We start from the raw sequence: 23,317 nt of genomic DNA, 5'->3' as shown, positions 1-23,317 counted from the left end.
AGGCAGAAAAAAAGAGAAGGCAGCATGAGCTAGTGGACTAGATAGCCAAAATAAGCTTTGAATTTCTATGAATCTTGTTGGCTTAGTGGAGGTACTGTCTGAAACAGACTAGCCTATTAACTAATCTGGGTGTTGAAATAATTGGCCATAAGTCCTTCCCTTAATGTTTGTTTGTTTGTTTGTTTTTTCTACTATGGCATCAGGGAAATAATTTATTTTTTCTGTGACAGTTGTAAATAGCTATTGTACTGCTTTCCTACCTTGTAGATGTGTTATGAAAATGAATGCTCCAGTAATGTAGTTACATTGCCAAAACTAACACTGCTAAAGTAATGGAAGGGATTTTTCTGGCCTAGATGGTTCTTTTGCTCTTTGCCTACGTATCTCCTACTGGTAGATAGAGACATGATAGTGGTTAAGCTGAACTTTCAGTCTTTCCCTGAACTGATTTCACGGGGTAAGTGGTATCGCTGCTTCCCACACATTACGTTATATAAAATAGCTTTGCTGGTCCTGTTCATGTAGACATCACCCAGTCCAAAGAGGAAAAATGTGCCAGGGCTTACAAAGAAAGAAAATGCAATGATCTGGGCAAAAAAAAAAAAGAAATAGCACAAATAAAAACCATTCTGCCAGTGAGAGTCATGATAAAAAGCACAGAGCAGTACAAGGTCAGAGATAAGAGGGGATGGGTCCCTCCCACACTTTGTAAGCAAGCCAGCTGTGTGAGCAGCTGCCAGGGTACCTAATAAGCAGAGAAGCTACATAACTATTGCACATACTCATGTTGGAGAAACAGAGGAAACGTGAAGGGATGACACCGCATCAGAGAACATCTCTAGTATTTCCTCTCACCTAATAATGTCTAAACATCTCCAAATGCTCTCCAGCTTGCTTTTCTTCTATCTTCCTGTTAGGTGTCCAGTTTCCTTTTGCAAATTGCTAGTTTCCTTTCACATGATTTTTCACTGCTGTACAAATAATATGAAAGAAAAAACCTCAAACAAACTTTAGTACTAAAAACACTGAGGAACTGCTTTGTCTAGAAAATGCAGTTGTGCCATTTTATTGCTTAAATTCAAGTATCTGCTCAAATTTTATTTTGATGTTTTCTAGCAGTTAAGATTATAATCTCGTGATAATTTTTGTCATCATTTCATCCTGAAATAGATTATTTTGAAATTACTTCAGGATGTGAGCATGTAATATTCCTCTTAGTCTTTGCAAGTTGAAATGAACAGCCCCAAACAGGGTCGCCAGCCTGTGCACAACCTGATTCCCAGCTGTACCGCTGCACATAAAGGTAGCCGGTGTAAAGGAACAGATACTTCGGTACTTCTGCTTTCCATGGCACCTTAATAGCAGATCTCTCAGTACCTCCCTTACAGACAGAGGTTGAAGCTTGCATTTTCACTCAGGGAGAGGGACATGCAGAATTAGGTCTCCAAATGTGTTTTTTAAATCCATTCTTCCCCAGACCGACCACTTTAATTTAGAAGATTGCATTCAGATTGGTCTTTGACTTTTCTCTGCTTCATACCCTTCCCATCTTTTCCCATTTCCCCTTACCTGTATTTGTCTTTGTGTTATTTCTATAACAAGATAGAGACTTAAACTTTAAATTTAGAAAGTGTACTAGTTACCACAGCCTTGCCATAGAAGTTAGTAGATCATCTCATCACATAATACACGCCTGCAAATGTTCACATACTCTACCTTAGTAGTTGTGGTCCATAGTAGGAAGAGCTACTGAATTTATCAAACTGATGAATGCAGCTACATGCTGCCAGCTAAAATAATGCTATAATTTTTCCTTCTTATGCTATTTTTTAAATAAGCAAACCTCATGACACGATTTCTTTAGAGAACAATAAAGAAATAACGAAAGTCATTTTCTTCTAATACTCTTTTGAGACTTTATTAAACTATGGAAGTGGTAGTATATTTAACGATACGTTTAAGGGATTGTTTACACCTAGGTGTTTTTCCCAAGTATCTCACACCTTGTGTAGTGATAAAGCATTTAATAAAATTTGCAAGCTGAAGGAGGGGACAAAGGCAGGGGAATTCTGTCATCTCTGCAGTTGTAATATTTGCAAGCCGTGCAGCTCTCAAAGGCTGCTCCTGTGCATTTGCGTTAAGGTTTCCATTCTTCAAAAATGACCTCTTCTGTGCTCAAGTCTTCATTTTCTTTCCTTACTGGAGACTTGATTAGGTTTGTACATATGGCTTTATACTTTGCAAACCACTCTACTAGCTAAGGACCCATGCCCGCCTTCTCTCACTTGAGGCTGTGTGCCTTCTTTTACCCCAAGCAAACTTCAAATTCCATGCAAAGGCTGTGTGAGAAAGATCCATTGGTATTGGGAGTCTATCAGTGTCTATTCTGATGTGTCTCTTGTACATATCTTGACATTAGTTGCACATTGTTCATGTGATTTGCATTTTAGAGCTTCAAAAATGAGCCTTCAATATCAATACTTTCCAAGCAAGAGTAGAATACATGAGATTATATTGGTTACTGGAAACAGTGATGTGCTGTTATAGGAGCACATGAGAAAAGCATGATTTAGAGCCTGAATGATAAGCAGTAGAGACCCTCTCCCCGTGATCCACACAAGTCTTTATTTATATAAAAGAGTGCACATGGCTGTCACATGACCAAAGCAAGGATGGAAATAAATAGGGCAAAAATGTTAGTACTTTTATTATTAAGGTTTTAAAGTTGCTATTTGCTGCAAAAGTATGCTCTAGGTAGGTGGTCAGACCAGGTTCCATATAGGACGGGAGAGAGAGCGAGATAAAATTAACATTTACCTCACGTTCACAAATGTCTTACTATGCAGATTCACTGTCAAGCTTGGTGGTCAGCCCCCATGCATTTGCTTCAGATTATTCATTTGGTGGGAAATAAAAATACCTTCCTTCTCTGGTGTGAATTCTCTAACCCGTGACCAACTAGCTGGTTTAAGGTTTGTTCTGCATTTGCTTGGCTATTCATGTTGGTTTGGCTTGGTAGGGGCTTTTTGCGGGGTTACTTTTTCCCCCACAAAAATAGGTACAAAATGAAAATAGTCATAAAATCAAGTTTGATTGAAATATTCTCAAGCCCTCTGCAGGCATTCCACCCAGGTTGCCAAGGGCTGGGGTATGGGAGCCCCTTTTATAGAAAGGGCATCCTGACATGACAGTCTTGGTAACTATTTTTGACTCAAAGAAAGAAAAAAGATTAACTTTATCTAAAAAGAAGTACTAGAAGGAAAGTAAATTTTAGTTTATGTGGACCAGATGCAGTAAGGACACTAAGACAGTGTCAGGATCTTTTGTTCTTTTAGAGTACAAAAATGAGATTGAAACTTCTGTGTTTTCTATTCTTGAAAAGATGTAAAATAAACCCCACAAAGTTGTTAAAACATAGTCTAAATTTTCTTAGCAGAGAAAGTAAAGTTTATTTGAATGTAGCATGCTATATATAAACATAATTGATTTTTAAAGTTAAAAATGTTTTCCTTTTATAAATATCCTTATGAGATTTCATCTTTAGAAGTATTCAATAGGATTAATACTATAAATTTTTTAAAATAGCATATTGCTGAATGCTGAAAACACAGTATTCTATCAGGAAATATGATATGCGTTTAGAGAATTTTCATTTGTCTTGAATTTTCTGATACTGACAAAATGACAACATAAAAAACACCAAAGTAGATATTGTCCAAATATTGTGCTTTACAGCATAGAATATCTTACATACATTCTTTTTCTAAAATACACTTTCAGCATTTGAAATTATAAAAAAAAAAAAAAAAAAAAGGAAATTAATGCAAAAAACCCCAAAACGTTCATTAGAAATTGGCACACAAAAAATATCATGCATGTGCAATATTATGTGCTGTTTTCGGGTGATCTTTTTCCTGTTCATTCTTGATTCTTAGCATTCCCTTAATTTCAAATAAAACAGGAACATGCTTTTTATAAATGATATATAACATTACACAGAGGATGTAATTTTTTTTTCTTACTGTATTTCTACTGTACATGAGAGAAAGCTGGTAATCTTCAGCTGAGGTCAAAGATTGTCATATCAATATGATATAAAAATTTCATTTTGTACGTAATATTCAAGGAATGTAATTATATGATTGTTTTAAAATTTAATGCATGGTGATTATCCCAAGAATAGTCAAATTAGTTTAACACATACTGACAGATGGTTAGTGGGCAAAGACAAATCCATGAATAACCTGACACACTGATCAGCATTAAAATATCACATATCTATGCACTGCGAAAATGATTGCAAATTATATTAGCATTGTGTTTTGACAAAAGAGATTTCTTTCTGTTGGCACATACTTAATACCACAAAGATATCTTAGCCCCACTATTTCTTAACTTGCACTATTCAATTGAATATACTGCTAAAAATGGGCATTCTGTCACAGTACTAGCAATGCTGGAGGTTGAATAGCAACCAAATTCTATGCTTCTCTGATTTGATTTTAAAGTTAATATAGTAATTTAATTTATGAATATAGAAATGAAGTTACTTCTGCAGAGAATATTCTGTCGCCAGTGGTGTATGGGCAAATATTTCCTTCTGTGCAGTTCTCTGTTGAAGGTGTTTCTCTTATTCATTTTCATTTACTTAAAATAGAAAAACTCTGTTTAGAAACATTAGCATTACTGCCAACATAGAAAAGAAAAAAAGGTTATGAAATCTTATACACCCATTTATCACTTTACTACTGCATTTTATAAATAACAGATATACTTTTGTAACAAACCTGAACCATTTAAATGTAATATTGAACTTTTATGTATTAGGCATAATAAAATAGTTCACATATGCAAAATTCTCTGATTTTTGTAATGCAGGAAGACACTTTTGTGCTCTAATAGCATAATGGCTACTAGAGATAAGTATTCTCAATAATGGAGGGCTGCGAAGATGTGTATGGTCTGTACTGCTTTCTGGAAATGTTTATCTCCCAGACTCAGTCTTCATAAAACTCCCCTCAGTTTAGTTTCATAATATTTATTATTCAGGGCAACTTCACAACAACAACGCATGCTCCAGCCCTTCCAATATTGACAGGAACTTCCTAAAAAAAAGGAAAAGAAAAAGGAGGAAATGTTTAATAGACTCCTATGGATAGGACTAGAAGAAATTACTTGCAGATTAAAAGGAAAGCGATTTGTTTACTCAAGCTGATATACTGCTAAAAAAAAATAATAGATTTAACCAGGGCTCTAAAAACACGGCTTTGGCTTTTTGGGAAAAGGCTTTAGCAGCTGCTGAGAGTTACAGGAGTGTAGGCTGGCATTGCTGCTCTTAACTTTTGTAAAAGACCTTCGTATCCTGTGTTCCAAAAATGCAGACTGTGTAGCTGCAAAAGGATCTTCACAGTTTTAAGTATTTCACGTTGGTCTCAATGATGGTCTTAAATATGAAAACTTGAAAGTGCCTCCAGTAGAGGGCATTGGTGGCAAGGGCATGCCAGTGCTAACAATGGCAAATTTAAGCACTTCAAGCACAAAATGATTTGTGCAATCTGGTTCACTTGTACATGCCCTGCCTCAACCCTTTAGTCTGAAACGTTTTATCCAGTTGTTTCATAAGAGATGCAACCAACATTTTATAGAAGCCCAACTACCGTATTGCTATATCCTAATATATCTATCTTTTTCTTTTTTTTTTTTTTTTGTCACAAAACCAGTGATAATTTTGCAACATAATCATTTTTTGTCCATTATTCAGATAGTATTCTTACTATCTGCAGGAAGAACTCCTATTATTTATTAGGTAATTTTTCCCATTACCTCTGTCCACTCGTTATTTTGAGCATCGTAGGACTCCACAGTATCCAGGTACGTATGGCCATCATAGCCCCCAACAGCATATAATCTATCCCCCAGAGGACAGATTCCAACAGCATCCCGAGGTACGCTCAAGGGGGCCACTGTTGTCCAAGCATCTGTTTTAGGATCATACCTAGGATGTTTCATGATCAGAATTAGAAAAATACATTGTAGAAACACATTTCAAATTTAAATTACTGATACTTGCTTATTTTCTCCTGTATCGTAGTTCATCTTACACCATGAACTAGTATAGAGAATTATGAATAATATGATTAAATATTCAATTTAGCCACTAGAGGGGTCTTCAAGAACAGGAAAAATGTCCATATTTTTGCTTTTTTATTACAGACTCTCCATTTCTATCACATTAAACAATGAATACATTTTGAACATAAATGAGTTCTGAGGGAATGACAGCATGGCCATTGGTTGAGTCAGCAAAGTTAATTTCCACATATTCTTTTTCTTTCGCCATCAAGATTTCTGGTCGGAACTAATGTTTTTGGAAAATCTCACTGTAAAGAAGTTAAATATTTCATATAGTTGATAAAAGTCTGTAACACAAAATGCATGGCAGTATCTTCCATCAGTATTGATTGTATTTCTGATACGTACCCAGTCAATTTCTAATATAAATTCAAATGAGTTCTGGGTTAGTTCCAGCTTTACATCATCTGAGAGCAAAACTTAGCCATTGTTATTCACAACAGGGAGCTGAATACTTGCTCAGTTTTCCTTTCTTGTCCCCACATGACACAAGACTGTCGATAGCTACCCACGGCCCATTAAACAGCCAGAGGAGTTGTCCCCACTCATTATGTTCCCTTCTCACCCAGAGTTCAAGTGTTCTCTTGTCCTCCTACACTGTGCCTCATGCCACCACAGTGGCAAAGCAACATTTGACACACAATACTTCTGTTTCTGAAAAGAAATGTCTGGTATTTGCAATTACTTAAGAGCTGTGCTCATCAGTGGGTAATACAAAAATGGGATTAAATAAGGGTCAGATAAACAGTATTTTATTTGAAAAGTAATTACTTTGAGAAATGTGTACAAAGCCAAGATTTCCCTTCTTACAGTTATGTACTACAAAAAAAAACCCTTAGGCCGATGTATTAATGCACTGTTTAGTTTTAAAGTGTGAATTCAAGCTGAAGTAGTTTGCTTTGGTGCACGTTTACTATTTTTTTTTTCCTTCTTAAATCAGACCCTTACTATATGTTTTAGCCTGATTTCCTATAGCAACATAGTTTTTTACAGAAACAAGGCTCTTTCTATCAGTCTCCTCCATCAGAAAATACCTGTGTAGTGACTACTGCCTGTTTGAGTATGTGGTATTTGTTGTATTTTTAACGTTTTGGTCAATATCAGCCAAATTGTTGGGGGAAGATACAATTGAAAAGTATTTAGTTCCTACAATATATGACACAAGTAGCCCAAACCTGGGCTTTGGCACTTGAGAAATAGAAAGGTCACATGTTGAATTTGTCGTACTTGTTAAATTGTTTTTACCTGGTTCCTAGGCAGCTCAAAAAAAAAGGGCAGCTGGGAGGAATTTGCTTCTGAGGGTTAATTGTTATGGTATCACAAGAGCACTGGAAATCAGTTATTCTGCTCAAAATATTATTTTTTAAAGCATAATATGTTTTACAAACATAACATTCCAATTGTTGAAGAGATTTCCCTCGCTTCTATAAATTACACTTCCTTCCTGGAATGTAAAAAAATTTTAGAAAATTTAAAAAATTCCTTACCTTTCTACACAGTCGGAAAGTCGAGAACAGTGGTTGGAAGCAGGTGCATCATGACCTCCCACAGCATATAAAAATCCATTGTATGTTGCAACACCGACACCACCTCTTCTCTTTGACATAGAAGCACATATACTCCACTTGTTTGTGTGCGGGTCGAAACATTCCATTGATTTTAAGCAGGAGCTCCCATCTCGTCCACCAACAGCATACAGTCTAGGATAATTACCCACAAGAAGGCAAACAATTTGTCTTTCATCTGTCATTTTAATAGGAATTTTATTTGGTGAACTTCATACAGACCACTTTTAAATTATCGTTATGCCCGTTATTTGGTAGCTGACAGCTACACTCTGGAACTTTGTTTGCACAAAGGGTTTTGCATTCTATATGAAGGAATTTATATCTTCATTTGCAGTGTAAATTTTCAAGCAGTCACATATGAAAATTAAGCTTAAAAATGGATATCATCTTCTTTAAATGTGAGCTATAGACAGAATTTAATTGCAAGATGCTAGATATGTTTGAAACATATGGGTAGTATTCCCCATAACAGGTTTATGGAGTATTTGACATCTTAGTATCATATTGAGCATTTTTCCTATACTTATAATATGTTAAAAAACTTACTATCATTAAATGTAGAAAACATGTCCAAAATATATGAAATATTTTTTCCTCAATGTTTGTATTTAAGAAAATTCGCTGGACAGAAGTTACTGTATGGGTATGTCACCTGTCTGTTCAGCCTAAAGGCACTTAGCAAACAACTGGAGATTTAAACCAGTTGATGTTGGGACAACATGTAAGAATAAATGGTGGAAATCCACATTAAGGAGCATGGGGGGGTTGTGTTTTTCTGTCAGTGAATTTTATAAAGCCTGAACTTATTTTGTATTTCAAGCTAACTTGGATGCTGCTAGCCTATGATAGTATGCATACCAGATGCAATAGTAGATGTGTTCAGATGTTGAATGTGCCAGTTCTTCAGGTCCCTTTCAAATCCTGACCATTACTTACTCCATGAAACTGAATTTACTTGGTGCAACTAGTGAGAGACCTAGGGAACACGTTGAGCTGTCCAGAGTAAGTCACGTAAAACAGATGAGTTGAATTTTGATTGAGAAGTATCTGTTTTTCTCCAGTGACTGGAAAAATTTGTAGATCCCTCTGATGCACAATTTAACTAGAAAATTCTTGACTGCTGTTGGAAGAATACAAAAATCTTGCTCTCTCTCCCAATGTTTGTGAATGGAAGACAGACTTGAGTTCTTTTGTGCAGTTTGTTTCTTGACCCATAAAGACCTTGAGGATTTGATTTTTCTTTTCGTATCACACCACTAGATACAGTCTACTTGTTTACACAGCTTTCACAGAGAGAGGAAATCACTGTATATACAGACAGGTTGGTTGGGATTTTTTGTTTTGCGTAATGTGTCTAGAAACATGGTAGTGTTTCCCACTCTCTAAGGAAAAGAACAAATATAGATAGATTGACTGATGTTTTCAATAGACCATTTATTGGTCAAAAAGTGTTGCTCCACAGAAACTTAAAGGCTTTTCTGGTGGAGTTGAATAGAAAGAAATATGGTGTGACTTAAGGAAACAGGAACCATCTTTAAGGAAACAGGAGAACCATTCTGCTTGGTTAGACTGCAGCAGTAGTGGTCAGCGAATGATGGACATTTGATCTCAGCTTCCCCTGGTATGCCAGAAATTACATCACTAGACTAACAGACATGATTTAAGCCAGGCTGGAGACAGGTTGTATCAAGAGTGATTGAGAACAGAGTCAGGATCAGGCTGGATTTCCTCTTTGACAAAGTGGTTTCCTGCATGTTGCTGTGGCAGGTACCAGCAGGAGCTTCTGCTGAAGTTTACGCTGAGAACATTTCCTCTGAGGTACAACTGGGACTTGAACAGGCAGTTCTGCCTCTCTTGGACTTTTGAGTTAATGATTAAAATCATGTCATGTTTGCATGCAAAGTCCTGACTCCTATGTGAAAAAGTTTTGCGTTTGCAAATATCTGTTTGCCAACATCTTTGTTTCTGCTCTTCATCCTTCTCTTTCTCTGGAATTTAAGTGACCAGGGAAGCCTGTGATGAAGTTTCAGGACAAATGCGGTTGTCTGCCTGCAACTGTAATATTCGCAGCCCCTACAAACTGTCATTGCTGAGAGCTTTCCACAGATTTAAATAAGAAGGAAGGTTGGCTCAAGCCGTGCTCCCCAACATAATATGGGGCCTTTTACAAGCTTTTGTATTTCCACCACCAGACTATGTTGCTGATGAAGGAAAACAGAATGCTGTTAGGCATTAATTTATTAATTGTTCTTTCTCATGCTGAACTACTACTACTTTCAAATAGGAACATGTAAAACGGTGTAATACACTGTTCAATACAGGTTATACACTAGATTCATGTATCTGTTCCCATGTAAAAGTGCTTGAGTGGCTTTATAGTGTCTTAAGAGGATGTTTAAATAACTTTTGAAATTCTTATTGGAAAACCAATGTACAGTGAACACGACCTCAGTGTGTTTAAGCAATAGATGAAGGGCAGAATAAATCTGGGTAGGGTAAGACTTATAGAAGTCTGTTTATGCCATACCTAATTATTACACGTGTCTTCCTTTCATTGAACACACCTTATAACTTTAACCTTTTAAAAATTATTCTTTGCTGTGAACTTGCATGTTAAAGTTGTAGATACATGCGGGAGGTGTAAAATGACAGAGGAATGACAGACTTTGCTTCTGTACAGGTTCTTTCAAATGGTGCTTCCATAGACACATTGATTTTAAAAAGTAAACATAAACTTCGAATATATTTTTTAAAGTATCTGATCTTATATCCCCATACGTTGTATTCTAGGTAAAATTCTGATATGCGTGTAACAACATTTTCAAATTGCTATAACTCAAAAGGGCCAAAATATGTTTAAAACGTGACTGCAAGTTTGAAAACAATTTATCACACAACAGAGGACAAGCTTTTCTTTCTTATTTTTGTGCGTTACATTTTCTCTTTGTTTTCTTAAGGTGATTAATTACTGTAAGATTGAAAAGAAAATTTAAGAAACTGTATTTCCAAGGAAGGAAGCAAATAAAAAACCAAAGAGAGTTTTTCCTGTTGACATACTTGCTATTTAATGCTGCAACCCCTACGGTGCTCCTGGGGGTTGACATGCTAGCCACGTAGTTCCATTGCCGTGCTTGTGGATCCCATCTTTCTACAGTATTAAGGTAACTCCATCCATCATGGCCACCAACAGCATACATTGGTCCTTCAAGCATTGCTACTCCTTAAAAGATAGAATTAGGGACAAATTACAGTATCTAGGAATTTCGGTGACCAATAGTGTATTAACTTCATATTTTAATTCCCTGTATGTAGATAAGCAATATCAGCTGGTATTAAGCTATCTAAAAGCTGCCTTGTCATTTAGCAGAATAAACAAATATAAACAAAATACTTCATATACAGTGTTTTCTGAATAAGCATTATCTTTTGCCAAAAGATTAGAGGAAAGCTGCTTTAGTTCTGATGTTCTCTTATTGGACTTTTATCTCTTCCACCTCTGTTGACCTTGTTCTGTATGAAATTTGAGCCCCTAAATGAGAAACGATGCTGTTCTTTTAAAGAAAGGCAGAGATTGAGACAGGCAATAAAAAATATGTCCAAACCAACCACCTATGCCTTATTCTGAGTGAGCTGAAGCTCTGTAGTCCCGCCAGCATGAAGTCTGAGTGTGTGGGTAGCTGGCTGTCCTTACTAGCTAAAGTACCGTAACATTTTAATGCCTGTAAGGGCAACACACTTTTGGATAAGAGCTGGCTTGTATCTGTTGTCCTTGAGGCACAGCAGAGCCAACCTGGCTGTCTCTGCAAAGCTCTGTGTGGATGTATCCTGTGTCATTGTCCTCCAGAGAGAAGGGCTTTGGTGTCTTTCCTTTGGGGAGCTGCTGCTGCCGCTGCTCTTTGCCTTTGTTAGGTAAGGCAAAATGTTCCAATCTGGCAGCTTAAAAGTTTTCTAAATCTGTCTTTTCAGGCCTAAATATACATGGCCTGATTTTTTCAAAAGTGCTAACTCTCCACAAAATCACACTGAAGCTAATAGGAGCTGTAAGTGTAAGGCAGCTTTGCAAACCGCTGATGCACAGATAGAAGCCTAACTTTGGGCACTCAGATTTACTGCTGTGACCTACATGTTGGGTAGAATTATGCCCCTGAAGTTGTTAATTATAAAGACTTCAATAAGAATTATTTAATCTGTTTTGTCTTCTTTCACTTCACTAACTACTAGTATTTCCTTTCATAAATTTTACAGACTAGATGGTAAGAACCCTACATTATACTTTCTCCACCAAGCAGTGGATAAAGTGATATAGGCCACAAAGTTTTACTGAATAATTCTGGATCAATCTTTTTTTATTATTCATTAAAATATAAATATTCTGTGTCATCTGAATTTACCAATGATTTCAAGCAATACCTGTTTCTGTAAACTTAAGAGAAGCCAGCTTTTTCATAAGAACTGTGATAAATAATTGAGATCATCATATTCCTTTCCTTAGAGTCTCCTCAACTGAAAACTTATCCTTATTTTTTTTGTAGCTCTAGAAATAAATTCTAGATTTTGTATCCATATTATTCATTCACTGTCAATAATCTTAAGGATTATTGGGCAGGAAAGACCCGTAGATACTGAGCCATTTCCCTACCTTCTACAAATATTGCTGTGTGTTATTAAATGCTTTGAAAATTTATGTCAACAGTGTCTTTCATTTGTATGTGAGGCAAGGTATTTACAAAGAAAGATCACATCTTACCTAGTCCATGTCTGTGTGTTGACATAGGAGGCATTATAGTCCAAACTTTGGTGACAGGGTTGAAACATTCAACTATGTTAGAAGTTTTCAGACCATCTCTTCCTCCCACAATATAGAGCTTGTTGTCAATTACTGCAACTCCAAACTGTAATCGTCTACCATTCATGGTACCGATTTGTATCCAACTGTTAGTCCTAAGGTCATACTTTTCAATTGTAGTGGTACCTGTTAAAAACCTAAGTATTATGAGATAGCCATGGACTGATCAGTACCCTGAAGTCAATAGTCAGTACAAACATTATGAAATTGTAAAACACTGAAATTCTGTGTGTGGACCTTTACTGCAGCTCACCGAAAACTTCAGTTACAAAATGTAAACCTAATGAGAAAGCTGCATTAATTGCATACATATACGATTGTCAAATTTATGAGAATAAACTGGGGGCAAGAGGATGCAGAATTAAATGCCAGCAATTTTTTTAATTCTGAAAATTTTGGAGGTAAGTTAAATCTGTTACTCATTTAAATACCATGAGAGTAGGTTTTTTTGTGGTTTGTTTTTCTAATTCCTCATGAATATGGTACTTCACAGCTATGTATACTTTAACCATATTTGTGCTTAAACCATTAGTGATATCAAAAAACAAAAACGTATCCATGTGTCGGCCTGTCTCAGCAGGATTTGGGTGTGCATCTTCACGAATAGCTTGGATATTTTCCTTTTTATGATAGAGACAGGCAGAAGGCTGAGTTACGTGTAAGTACACACTTGCTTCCCACAGGTAGCTTCCTTGAGGTTCACCTTTGCAGCTGCCTTCCAGTAACTGCTTGTCAGGTGTAATATATAAGCTGTATTTTCAATTTTTTCAGGTCATTGAACTTCTAGTAATGTTTTTACTGCAACTATTCATAAGGCCCTAGCTTTCTGCCATTCAAAACTGACATTTTTCCAGGTACTGGCTCCTGTCAGTCACTCAGCAGCTGTAATTGCTCCTTTGAGAGCTGATCTAGCATAGTGGGGAGATGGCTGAGTAACAACTGAGGTAAAAGAGGCAATTGCCAGTTGCACATAGAGTGCACCCTGGAGCTCAGCTTCAGCTCAACTGTGAAGGCAACCAGATGAGAAAAACAGGGCTGACTTCGTGCCTGTTCCTTGACTGGCATTTGAGACTAGAGAAGTAGAATTCTGAGAATTACAATAGGCAGATAGTGGCTAAGGAATGATTTACAACAGCAAAACCACCATGCAATAAAGAAAAGAAAGGTAGCATTTGGTTTAGAGATGTATTCACACGTAGAATCTGCTAGGGATCATCTGCTACAGTCAAAAAATTGAGTGAAATAAGAGCTTATCTCATGATATATTTTTTTCTCCTCTACATGCTTTTCCAGATGCATAGACTAGGAAAGAAACTGCCAGATCCACCTGCAATAAAAAAAAAGAAATTCTACTTGTCCCTCTTTCCTGTCATCTTCTATTCTGAGCAACTGGATTTCTTTGATTGTTCTTTCTGTTTTGTTAGTCTGTTTGCTCTTCTTTGCTTTGATACCTTCTCATTTATTCTATGCTAATATGTGAGTGCCCCAAAGTTCTCAGCTTCAAAAGAAGTATCTCTCACACTAACTAAAAAACAGGAAAAATACATTAAGGTACACAGTGTGTTCATACACACCCTGTAGGCTGTAATTTTTACCAAAGCTGGAAGGTAGGTTTTGAAAGTTAATGTGGTTTAGGCACATTCACATTTTTTCAAAATACCAGCCCAAAAGTGGCTCTTTGATCTTCTTTTGATCATTTGAAGTTGAGATTTGACTTCATATACCACCTGAGATAAGCACAAAGCCAAACCTGACATTCCCTGAGAGTTTTCTTATCACACAGAAAGTGCATTATTGCCAGAGGTGGCTGTTACTCCCTTCTCAGAGCTGTTCTTCCTGTGCATCGTAGTCTCTTCAGTGCTGTTTCCTTTATCTCACAATCCAGCACAGGCTCAAAGTATGAGTCAGAGCTGTACAGGACAGCAGGGAGGAGAGGAAGTGTTGTTCTTAACCATCAAAAGGCAAAAGTTCAAACAATTGGCTTTATTCCAAGGTAATAAGTAAAAGAGGCCCCAACAGGAAGTGCAGATGTTGACTTAAATAGCCCTTTCTGTGCATAACTTTTACTGAAAAAACTATTAGAAAATTTTATTCTTGTTTTGGTAGAAGTCAGTTTAAAGACGACCTTGAATTCTTGGTTGTTTTATATAATTCATAAATAATCAGTATCGCTGATGACACCATACTAATTGCTACAGTTTAACTTCCTTTTGCTAAATTGTCCTAGGAATGCGTGTGTTCATGTTGTGATGGCGATGAATGTGTATTTTGCACTTGATTTGATTGCATAGAGATAGTAAGGTAGCACTGCAAGATCTCTCATATAGGGAAAATCAATCAGCAGCAGCTTTTTGTGAACCATGAAATGGATTAGCTTCTTTGTGATTCTATTAAAAGTGAACTCACAGCTAAAAGTAATACTGTTCAGCAAGTCGCTAGACTTGAAACTAATGATAGGTCTTTGGCTCCAAGCTGTGGGTTTGAAGTTAAGGTTCCTGTAGAAAATTATTTAATATACTGCCTACTAAATAGAGTAGTGTAATGTGTAAAGGTGTAAGCTGATTGTAGAAGTGAAAATCAAATAATAAAAACTGGAATACATTTATAACATTTAATTTTCAACTACAAACCTGAAAAAAAAATTGTATATGAAGTCCTGAAATAAAACTGCACATACTGTTGTACTCATGAAAAAGTGCAAATCTTTCCATCTGAAGTTTTATTGGTAAGCATTAGCTAAGAGTTCTCAATAGTTCAGTAATGCTTTTTGGTTTTATTTTCCTTATCTTTATAATTTTTTCCAGCGTTCTAACTTTTGTCAAAAAATGGAACACAAGTTTCTAAAACAACATTAAATTAATCTTGAAATATTTTGAATATTAAATTTTTCTTCTGATTTTTAAATCCAAACTATACACAAAAATTCTTACAAAACTTAATTTTAAAATCACCATCTGAATCAAACTTCTTCAGCCTGCACTTCAAGGTGTATGTATGTAATTTACAAATATATGATCCTTGTAAGAAGAAAGAACAATTAACATATAAGATTGTGTTCTATGATTATTTTTTTTTTTCTTATTTTCATCCTTAAATTTCCATTTTCCTAACAGAAATGTTTAAATAATTGTCATACATTCTCTGGGTATCTGTAATACAATTAATCAATACAGTTAAATTAATTTCTGAACTTACCTTTAGTGGCATCCATACCTCCTACAGCATAAAGTGCACCCACCGTAGATTTTCTAGGCTTAGTTCGAGGACTCTGCATCATGGACCGTCTTTCTGGTAGAAGATGATACTTCATAGCCTCCATAAGAAGTTTCTGACACTCTAGGTCGTCTGCAAACATTGGACTATTTTCTAGATCAGCTAGTAACTAAGAAATGAAAAGTGAGGATCTCATGTATATCTAAATCATTAAAATTGTATGTACTTAGTAATTAAAGTATTTGTAGCTACAAACACTCATTTTTAGTTCACCTCTTACTTGAACTTTGCTGGAAACTCTGCTTTAATGCAAGTAAAACAATAATAAGGTAGGGAAAAAAGTCTTGAAGTACGATGTCTTTGCTTTATTTTTTCTGAATACTTTCTTTCAACGTTTAGAAAAGGTTAAAATTACAAATGTAATACTCCATCCTCTGAATGCAAAACCTCTTTTGATGTGAGTACAAGCAAATCTAACATATAGTACTGGACATGTCTGCGAATATTAGATTATATTAAATGCGGCATATATTTAAAATTAAATGTATATAGTACTTTTATAGTTAGTTCAAAGTTGAATATTTACAGCTTCAGACATGGAGATCCATAAAGGAGCTGTAGCATCCTGACAGTCTTGCTGTTCTGTAAGCTTTTCTGATGAGACATATAGATTCTTCTATGACACAGATATGACAGTGTCAGCTTACTATAAAAGAGTATGTCCATCTCTGGAACTTATTCGATAAAGTGCTGCTTTCAGTCTTAAAGGACAAATAATGTCAGCACTCAGAATAGCCAGCAATAATCTAGACCCTTTTGGGTTTTGTGTACTTTTTATGGCAATAAAGAAATAAGTATTGTGCCTTATCTGTCCTGCAGTTTGGTAAATCTAAATAAATATCTTTACATGGTATCTGAGTTGCTATGTTATATGACGGAAACTACTACTGTTGCTACCCTACAAAGAAGCACTGTACTTTTGTTATACCCCTAGACTCACATTTTTATAGAAGTAATTCTGAGCCCAGTAATTATAATGGCGTTGTCAGATTTTTTTTATCTGTCTTTAAAAATAATAAACATACCTATTATACAGTTGGGGGGGGGTGGGGAGAAAAAGAAAAAAAAACAAGACCAAAAAGCCCCACCAAAAAAACCCTGCCAAAACCAGAACCTTTCCACAGAATTCTTTTCTGTGTCTAAAGGATGCTTGAGGAAAGCGTTTCAGTTGGTAGTTAAGTTCCCTGCTAGCCCTTCACTTACATACCTGGGGTGGAAGTAGAGGCAGTCTAATATAAGAAAGAAGCATTCCTAGGTCTCGTTGCCGGTTTTGCAAGTCATGCCTCACCCACATCATTAACGCCTGGAATATGGCTTCTTCATCTGGAACATTGATGTCATCGCTAGACAAGAGCTTTGCAATTTCATTAGCAGGGAGTAAAAGAAATTCCTGGTTTTTTATTACTTCTGTGAAGTGTTCCTGAAAAGAAAAAAAGATTTCAATGCACTGACGATTTTCACACCTTGAAATAACATTTTTTTAGATGATGTAGGTTTTGCATATATTTCACTCCTCTACTGTTCTGCTGTATGGGAAATGCAATATCTATTCTAAAGATCACTGAATCTCCTTCTACTATTTAAGGGAGATTTTGGTGGTTCTTTGCTGCCTTGCTCTTGGAGGACTGAAGAATAACGATCATCTTCACACTACCATGCTTATAGATGTGTTTGTCCAGCTTCTTGTCAGTATGTCTTGTCTTAGGCACCGGCAGTTTTGTTCATCAATGTGATCTTAACACTGCAGCTTAATAGAAAAAACAATTTGAGGGTGCAATGTGTATCTTAAGAATGCCAAATGGGCATTCAAATAAACTGTCTAACTTCTGTTACAATCAGACTCAAAAGTTTTAAGCAAATTGCATTGACGCCTTCCAGTCCAGTTACAATGAGCTGTGTCAGGTGCTGACTGTATGTCTCTACTCTCAGTAGCAGAAAATAGAGCAAGGGAAAATTAAACTGACTATTCTAACAGTACTTTTGGGGCAATAGAAAATTGGGTAAGTCCCAACAAAGGGGTCTTGGTATTTAACACATTGCTATGATAAAACTCATCAGCTCTAGAAATGGCCACAAATATTAAATCCCTAGAATCTTTCAAAGAATTATTTTTCATAAAAATTATATATTGTACAGTCGAGTTACAACAATATTAGAAGTGATATTAAAATATATTAGGTATGCTTGCTTGTGCTAATTCCAAAGAAAAAAAGAAATTTTATTAACAGAGATGGGGTGTTTTTTATGTTACTTGCAAAGAAATACATGTAGGAATTCATGTCTGTATTTGAAATATTAATTTCCATTTATGTATTTGGAAGCAATATATCTTATTTTGGAAACAGATTGAAACAGGGTAGATGAAGAAATTTTAGTAACTGATACTTGTATTTAACTTTTTTCTCAGTAGTTTCTTCGCTTTCTGAAACTCTTTTCAAGAGTAACAAGGATGTAAATATAGAAGTATCAGTGATTAAAAAAGATGTTAACTTTGCTCTGCTGTGCATATCCTGCTTTAATATTTTGTGACATTCAGAGAATAAGAACAGGAAGGCCAGTCCACATTTAGCTACAAACATAGCACAAGATGTTTATCAGAACAAGCTCTATCTGCACAAGAAGATACCAGGCAGGAAACTGTTAATACTTTGCATCAATGGCTAAAGTAATTGAAGGGGAAGGTTTCCATTGTGTCTGTTTTTATTGACTGGATGTGGTGTTTATAGCTGATTATCTTCTGAAAATGTTTAAATACTTCTAGTTCGTTTGAGTGGTCTCTACATTTACAGCATGACTTTATAGTTCCCTTAAGGTACACATTTTCAATGGTTGAGGTTGGAATGAAACGAAACAAAATGTTTTATTTATCTTCTTCCCCACAGTTCTGTGTGTATGCATTGTTATGATCTCTTATTCTCCAAAGTTTTTTTAAAATCAGTTCAAGGTTTTAAAAGAAAGTTTTCTTTACAGTTATTTCAAAGAGGTGCAGATTTCTTCTTCTGTCTCTAAATTGTCAGTAGCTGCAAACTTGGTAGGTGGTTTTATGACATGCAAGGCCCTTTTTAATGGCAGCATTCTCAAACTGTTACATAGGAGATACAGCAGATTCAGTGTTCTTTAGATAATGCATTTCCCTATATCATAGAACAGAAGAGGAGTGGAAGATATGCAAATGTAATATATGCATTCTAGAGGTGGAAGTGCTCCTGCTTGTTTTCAGGAAGACATAGTGTAAAGCCTATATGAACAGGATTGCTGAGTCTCATAGATTCACCGCGATCCTTCACATTAGACAGCGTTCTTAAAGATCCAACTGTCGTTTCTTGGATACAGAGTTTTAAAAAGTAGTAAAAGTCTAACTCCTAGGGAAGACTGGAGGATTCAAATGGTTAAAAAAATCTAACCAAAAAAGGCTCTCTTATTGTCTGACATCATAAAATCATATGTCTAACCATATGATTTTATTTCAATTTTGCAGAAATCTAGACCATGAATTTTAAATGCTTAAAGTTGACGCCTGTGTGCTGGTGGGAGGAAAGACGCAACAACAGAGGGAGGAAGTTCCTGATTTTGGCTGAGTATAAAATGGTGTGGAGGAGCAAGGACAACAATTTTATACAGAGGCTGAGTGATCCTCTATCTTAAATGCCCTTTTTTCAAACTTTAAAATATAAAAGGAATCTAGATTGCTGCTAAACAAACCATTCATTCATCAGACAGGAAGGAGCACAGCCAGTGCCCTCAATCTGCACATGCCACTCATTTATTTCAGCACGTGGAAGTGTGCAATCTCTTGCTGGAATGCTCTCAGCGTTATGAAGCCTCGAAACTGCTTTTGACATACTACGCTAATATTTCAAGCATAAAGCTGCCATGTGTCTCCTAACAAGTAGTTCTTTTTATATCTATTTAGCTCTAGCCGTTGCTATTCTTTTTCTGTTTAAAGTTGCTATTGTACATCTTGTTGCCCTGAATATTTATCCCTTGATTTGGTTTCACAGCAAGCTATCTTGCTTCTCTGTTTCCCACGCTCTGAATATTCATGTCTTGCTTTGAGCCAGAGGAGGATTATGGTCTAGTCAGGGATGTGCTTCTTTCTAGCATCCCAAATCTTTCCCATACATTCTTTATTTTGGCTCTTTTTATGCATGTCTCACCTTAAAATCAGCTTTAGAATTTTCTTTGTGTTGAATGAAAAGCGCAAGAATGAGCCATTGCTGTTTGCCTCTTGACGTTAGCCATATTAAGGCCTTACTACATTTTTTGGAAGAAATGTGTACAAATCATACTGCAAATTTAAGTTCAATAAATACATCCTTCTACAAGGCAGAAATCTGAAATGGTAAAAACCAGAACGGAATATTTGTTTTTCTAAGCATGCGTTTCTGTCCTTCCAATACTTCTGTAACCGTCACAGTTCTTAAATTTCCCTTCAGAGACTGAGCTGGGCAGAGATGTCCCTGTGTCAGGGACTTTACAGAACTGACCCCATCAGCATAGGAAGAGCAGAGCCACTGCATCAGTCTTGGAGAGATCAGCACCCCTGAGCCCCGCTCAGCAGGCTCTGCTTTGCCAAAGCCCATATGTTTTCCAGGACGGTATTCACACTTGCTGTTAACATTATAATTGCAAAGCAGTTAGATTGTTCGTCTTACCATAGTGTATGTGTGTGCCACCTTCAGGAGCTCTGTGCAGCCCTGAGCATCTCCAAAAGAGCGAATCCCAAGGCAGTTGGATGGATGGAGCTGCTTCATGAGGAAGTTGCAGCATACCTCAATAACCTGGGATAGCTGGAGAAGACAAGCTGCAGCTAGCAAACTTTCTATAGTGTCTTCCTTTAACTCTAGAATACCTGTGCAGTTTGCATATAGGGGGGGAAAAAAAGTTTTCCGTCATTTTCTTTGTATTTTTGTTACTTGAAAACTTCCCACTCCCCAATTTTTCCCTCCTCTGAAAAATTTTGAAAGAAGTGTCCTGTGATCCACAAATTCATTTTCCTTTCATGCTGAAGGGATCTTTAAACATATAACAGACTTAAAGGATTTGGTGGATTTTGAATGCAATGATTGGAACATTTTTATTGGAGCTTTAACAGTATTAGATCTGATTTTGCCTGAAAAAAGTAAAATAAAAAGAAAGGTGTGAATACAGAAAAACCTTTCCTAAAACTCATATATTAATTCATAAAAGTATATATCTGAAGTTTACATTACACACAAGAACTTCAGTATCAAAAGCTAGGAAATGCCAGCAGTGCGTGCAGGAAACCTGATTTCTTCCATCATCTGCTTGTGCGTTTAAAGTTTTAGTAAAACTATTACCTGACGTGAGAACTTTGGCAGATTCATAGATAGACTGAAAGGTGTTATTTTATAAGATCTTCCATTCTTGTTGCTCAGTGGATCGATCAATTCTATAGTTGATACACAGCACTAAAATCCTATTCCAAAAGAAGAACTGGGGTTTTTTTTATGACTTTGTTTTCCATTTATCGTTACAACATCCAGTTGCCTCAGAAACATTAATTTCTCTTCCAGCTTCTTTGGTGAAAGGATGACACACACCATCTCCATTTAACACATGGAGAATGGTGGTATTGAGAGATTGCAGCCAAAATTATCATCAGAGTAGAACTATAAGAAGTTTCTTGTCTGAAGTTCACTTCTGATTTATTTCAGTAGAATATGTAAATAATTCTGAAAGTTATAGCTCTCATCTCTGAAAGGCATATTTATATTTCATTACCTAGGAAATAAGTAGCACTCAGTTTAGAGGCTTGGTTATTATCACATGTAAGCCTATGACAGAGGCAGTAGGAAACTTCAGTTTTCCATAGCAGTCGTCAGCTGTCTTAGCTTAGCACAATCCCATCTCTTCCTGATGTCCTTTGCTTTGTAACTTAAACAATGCCTTCCAACTTCTGCAAGAAATGAGGAAGGGCTGGCAGGGTACAGAATAGGGCAGTGTTTGGGTTTGGTTTTCACTATACGACTCAGAATAGTTACTGAATGTATATAGCAAAATTGGTCTTTTTGGCTCTTTGGTTCAACCGTTTTCAGCAATGGAACCGTGAACCGTGGATTCAGCAATACAGGGGTAAATGCTGAAAATGGGAGAAAATAAATTGGGGGGGGGGGGGAATATATATACAGCATTCTGATATTAAAATAAAATATTTAATTTCATTAAAATAAAGTATCTAATTTTTCAAGAGAACACAAGTAAACCTTTTTCAGAATGTGGTGGCACGTTCTTGTGGTAAAAGTTGCTCTTCTTGTTGGTGTGATAATATTCCTGTTTTCCTCCTCTGATTATTCCTACACAAGAGTTCAGACTGAGCCAAATGACTGCCACCTGGGCAGACCATTTCTATAGCTACCCTTGAGAGGAGGGTTCATAGTACACTCTTCTGTATCACTACGTGAGGTGGACAACAAAATATGTTCTTCTCTTATTAAAATTCCTAAAATAATTTGTATCTAGATAGAGACAGATGTCCAATATGAATTTATGTTAACTGTTCTGAATATCTTTTAGAATAAGTTATTATAGAAACTAGTAATATTTATTCATCCTCTCTAGAGAAAGGTTTATATCACATATGCACGTATTTAGTGGAAGTGGAAGAAGTGACAATTATGTATGCATTGAATAGATTTTATCTTCCTTTACAACAATGATGTGGGTAATGGGGAAAGGATTACCTGTGTAGGCATAGCGCACCAAAGCTTTCAGCGCGTCGGGGTCTACTCCCTCCATCTTGATCTCCTCTTGTTTTGCTTCACGCACATCATTAGTAAACATTGCAGCAAAATAATCAGACACTGCACTGAGAACCAACCTTGAAATAAAAGCATTTTAGGAGGACTGCAAATTACTTCATAATATCAATAGCAAGCATGAAATGCAGTACTACTATGTTGTAAATTGTGTGTGCAATAGAAACATTATCTTTAGCATAGGATTCAAATCTTATAGCAGTGAGCAATGAAGTTAAAAGGGTAATTTGTAACCTATTTTTCTCCCATAGTTCTTGTTTGGGGACATTTTGTTTACTGATCTTGCTATAGTTTGACAGCAGCAAGAAGAGAAAGATGGACACTATCAATGGTTAATATTAGAATTTCATTCTATTTGAAATAATGAGTATGTGGCGCTGATCACGTCATCATATTTCATCATTAGTTGATGTCCTAACTATAGTAGCCATTCATTCATAGCTGAACAGGGTAGGCATAAACTGACGTAGCATTTGGAAATTTCAGGCTTTGAAGCCGTGTAAACAATACTGGGAAATGTACCTGTGAGCTGGAATCTTTTGGTCACCAACTATGAGAAGAACATCACACAGCTGCTTCTGCTGCAGATAATTTTCCATTTTGCGGAAAGTTTGCTCTGCATGGTTTGTAGACTGGAAATACTCATCTGAGCCATTGGTGTTCATTCCAAGCAGTGAGCTGCTGGGCGTTGCTAGCCTGCAAGGAAAAGAGGCAGTGTG

The 23,317-nt window shown here is 36.3% G+C and overlaps 1 protein-coding gene across 1 annotated transcript in view; it reads right to left on the bottom strand.

Annotated features, from left to right (window-relative positions):
* Nucleotides 1–5,045: 5,045 nt before the first annotated feature.
* KLHL4 (kelch-like family member 4) overlaps nucleotides 5,046–23,317 on the bottom strand; it is a 43,151-nt gene continuing 24,879 nt past the window's right edge. Inside the window, exons 2-11 of the mRNA XM_009881687.1 lie at nucleotides 23,121–23,294; nucleotides 22,524–22,660; nucleotides 20,475–20,671; nucleotides 17,027–17,239; nucleotides 15,742–15,928; nucleotides 12,448–12,672; nucleotides 10,758–10,920; nucleotides 7,620–7,832; nucleotides 5,824–5,995; nucleotides 5,046–5,105 (exon numbers count right to left, since the gene is read on the bottom strand). Of these exons, the coding sequence (XP_009879989.1) occupies nucleotides 5,046–5,105; nucleotides 5,824–5,995; nucleotides 7,620–7,832; nucleotides 10,758–10,920; nucleotides 12,448–12,672; nucleotides 15,742–15,928; nucleotides 17,027–17,239; nucleotides 20,475–20,671; nucleotides 22,524–22,660; nucleotides 23,121–23,294 (1,741 nt within the window). The remainder of the gene's footprint in view (nucleotides 5,106–5,823; nucleotides 5,996–7,619; nucleotides 7,833–10,757; nucleotides 10,921–12,447; nucleotides 12,673–15,741; nucleotides 15,929–17,026; nucleotides 17,240–20,474; nucleotides 20,672–22,523; nucleotides 22,661–23,120; nucleotides 23,295–23,317) is intronic.

This window comes from Charadrius vociferus, unplaced genomic scaffold, assembly GCF_000708025.1.
Source record: "Charadrius vociferus isolate BGI_N301 unplaced genomic scaffold, ASM70802v2 scaffold472, whole genome shotgun sequence".
NCBI classification, from domain to species: Eukaryota; Metazoa; Chordata; class Aves; order Charadriiformes; family Charadriidae; genus Charadrius; species Charadrius vociferus.
This window is presented reverse-complemented; position numbering and strand designations above follow the sequence as displayed.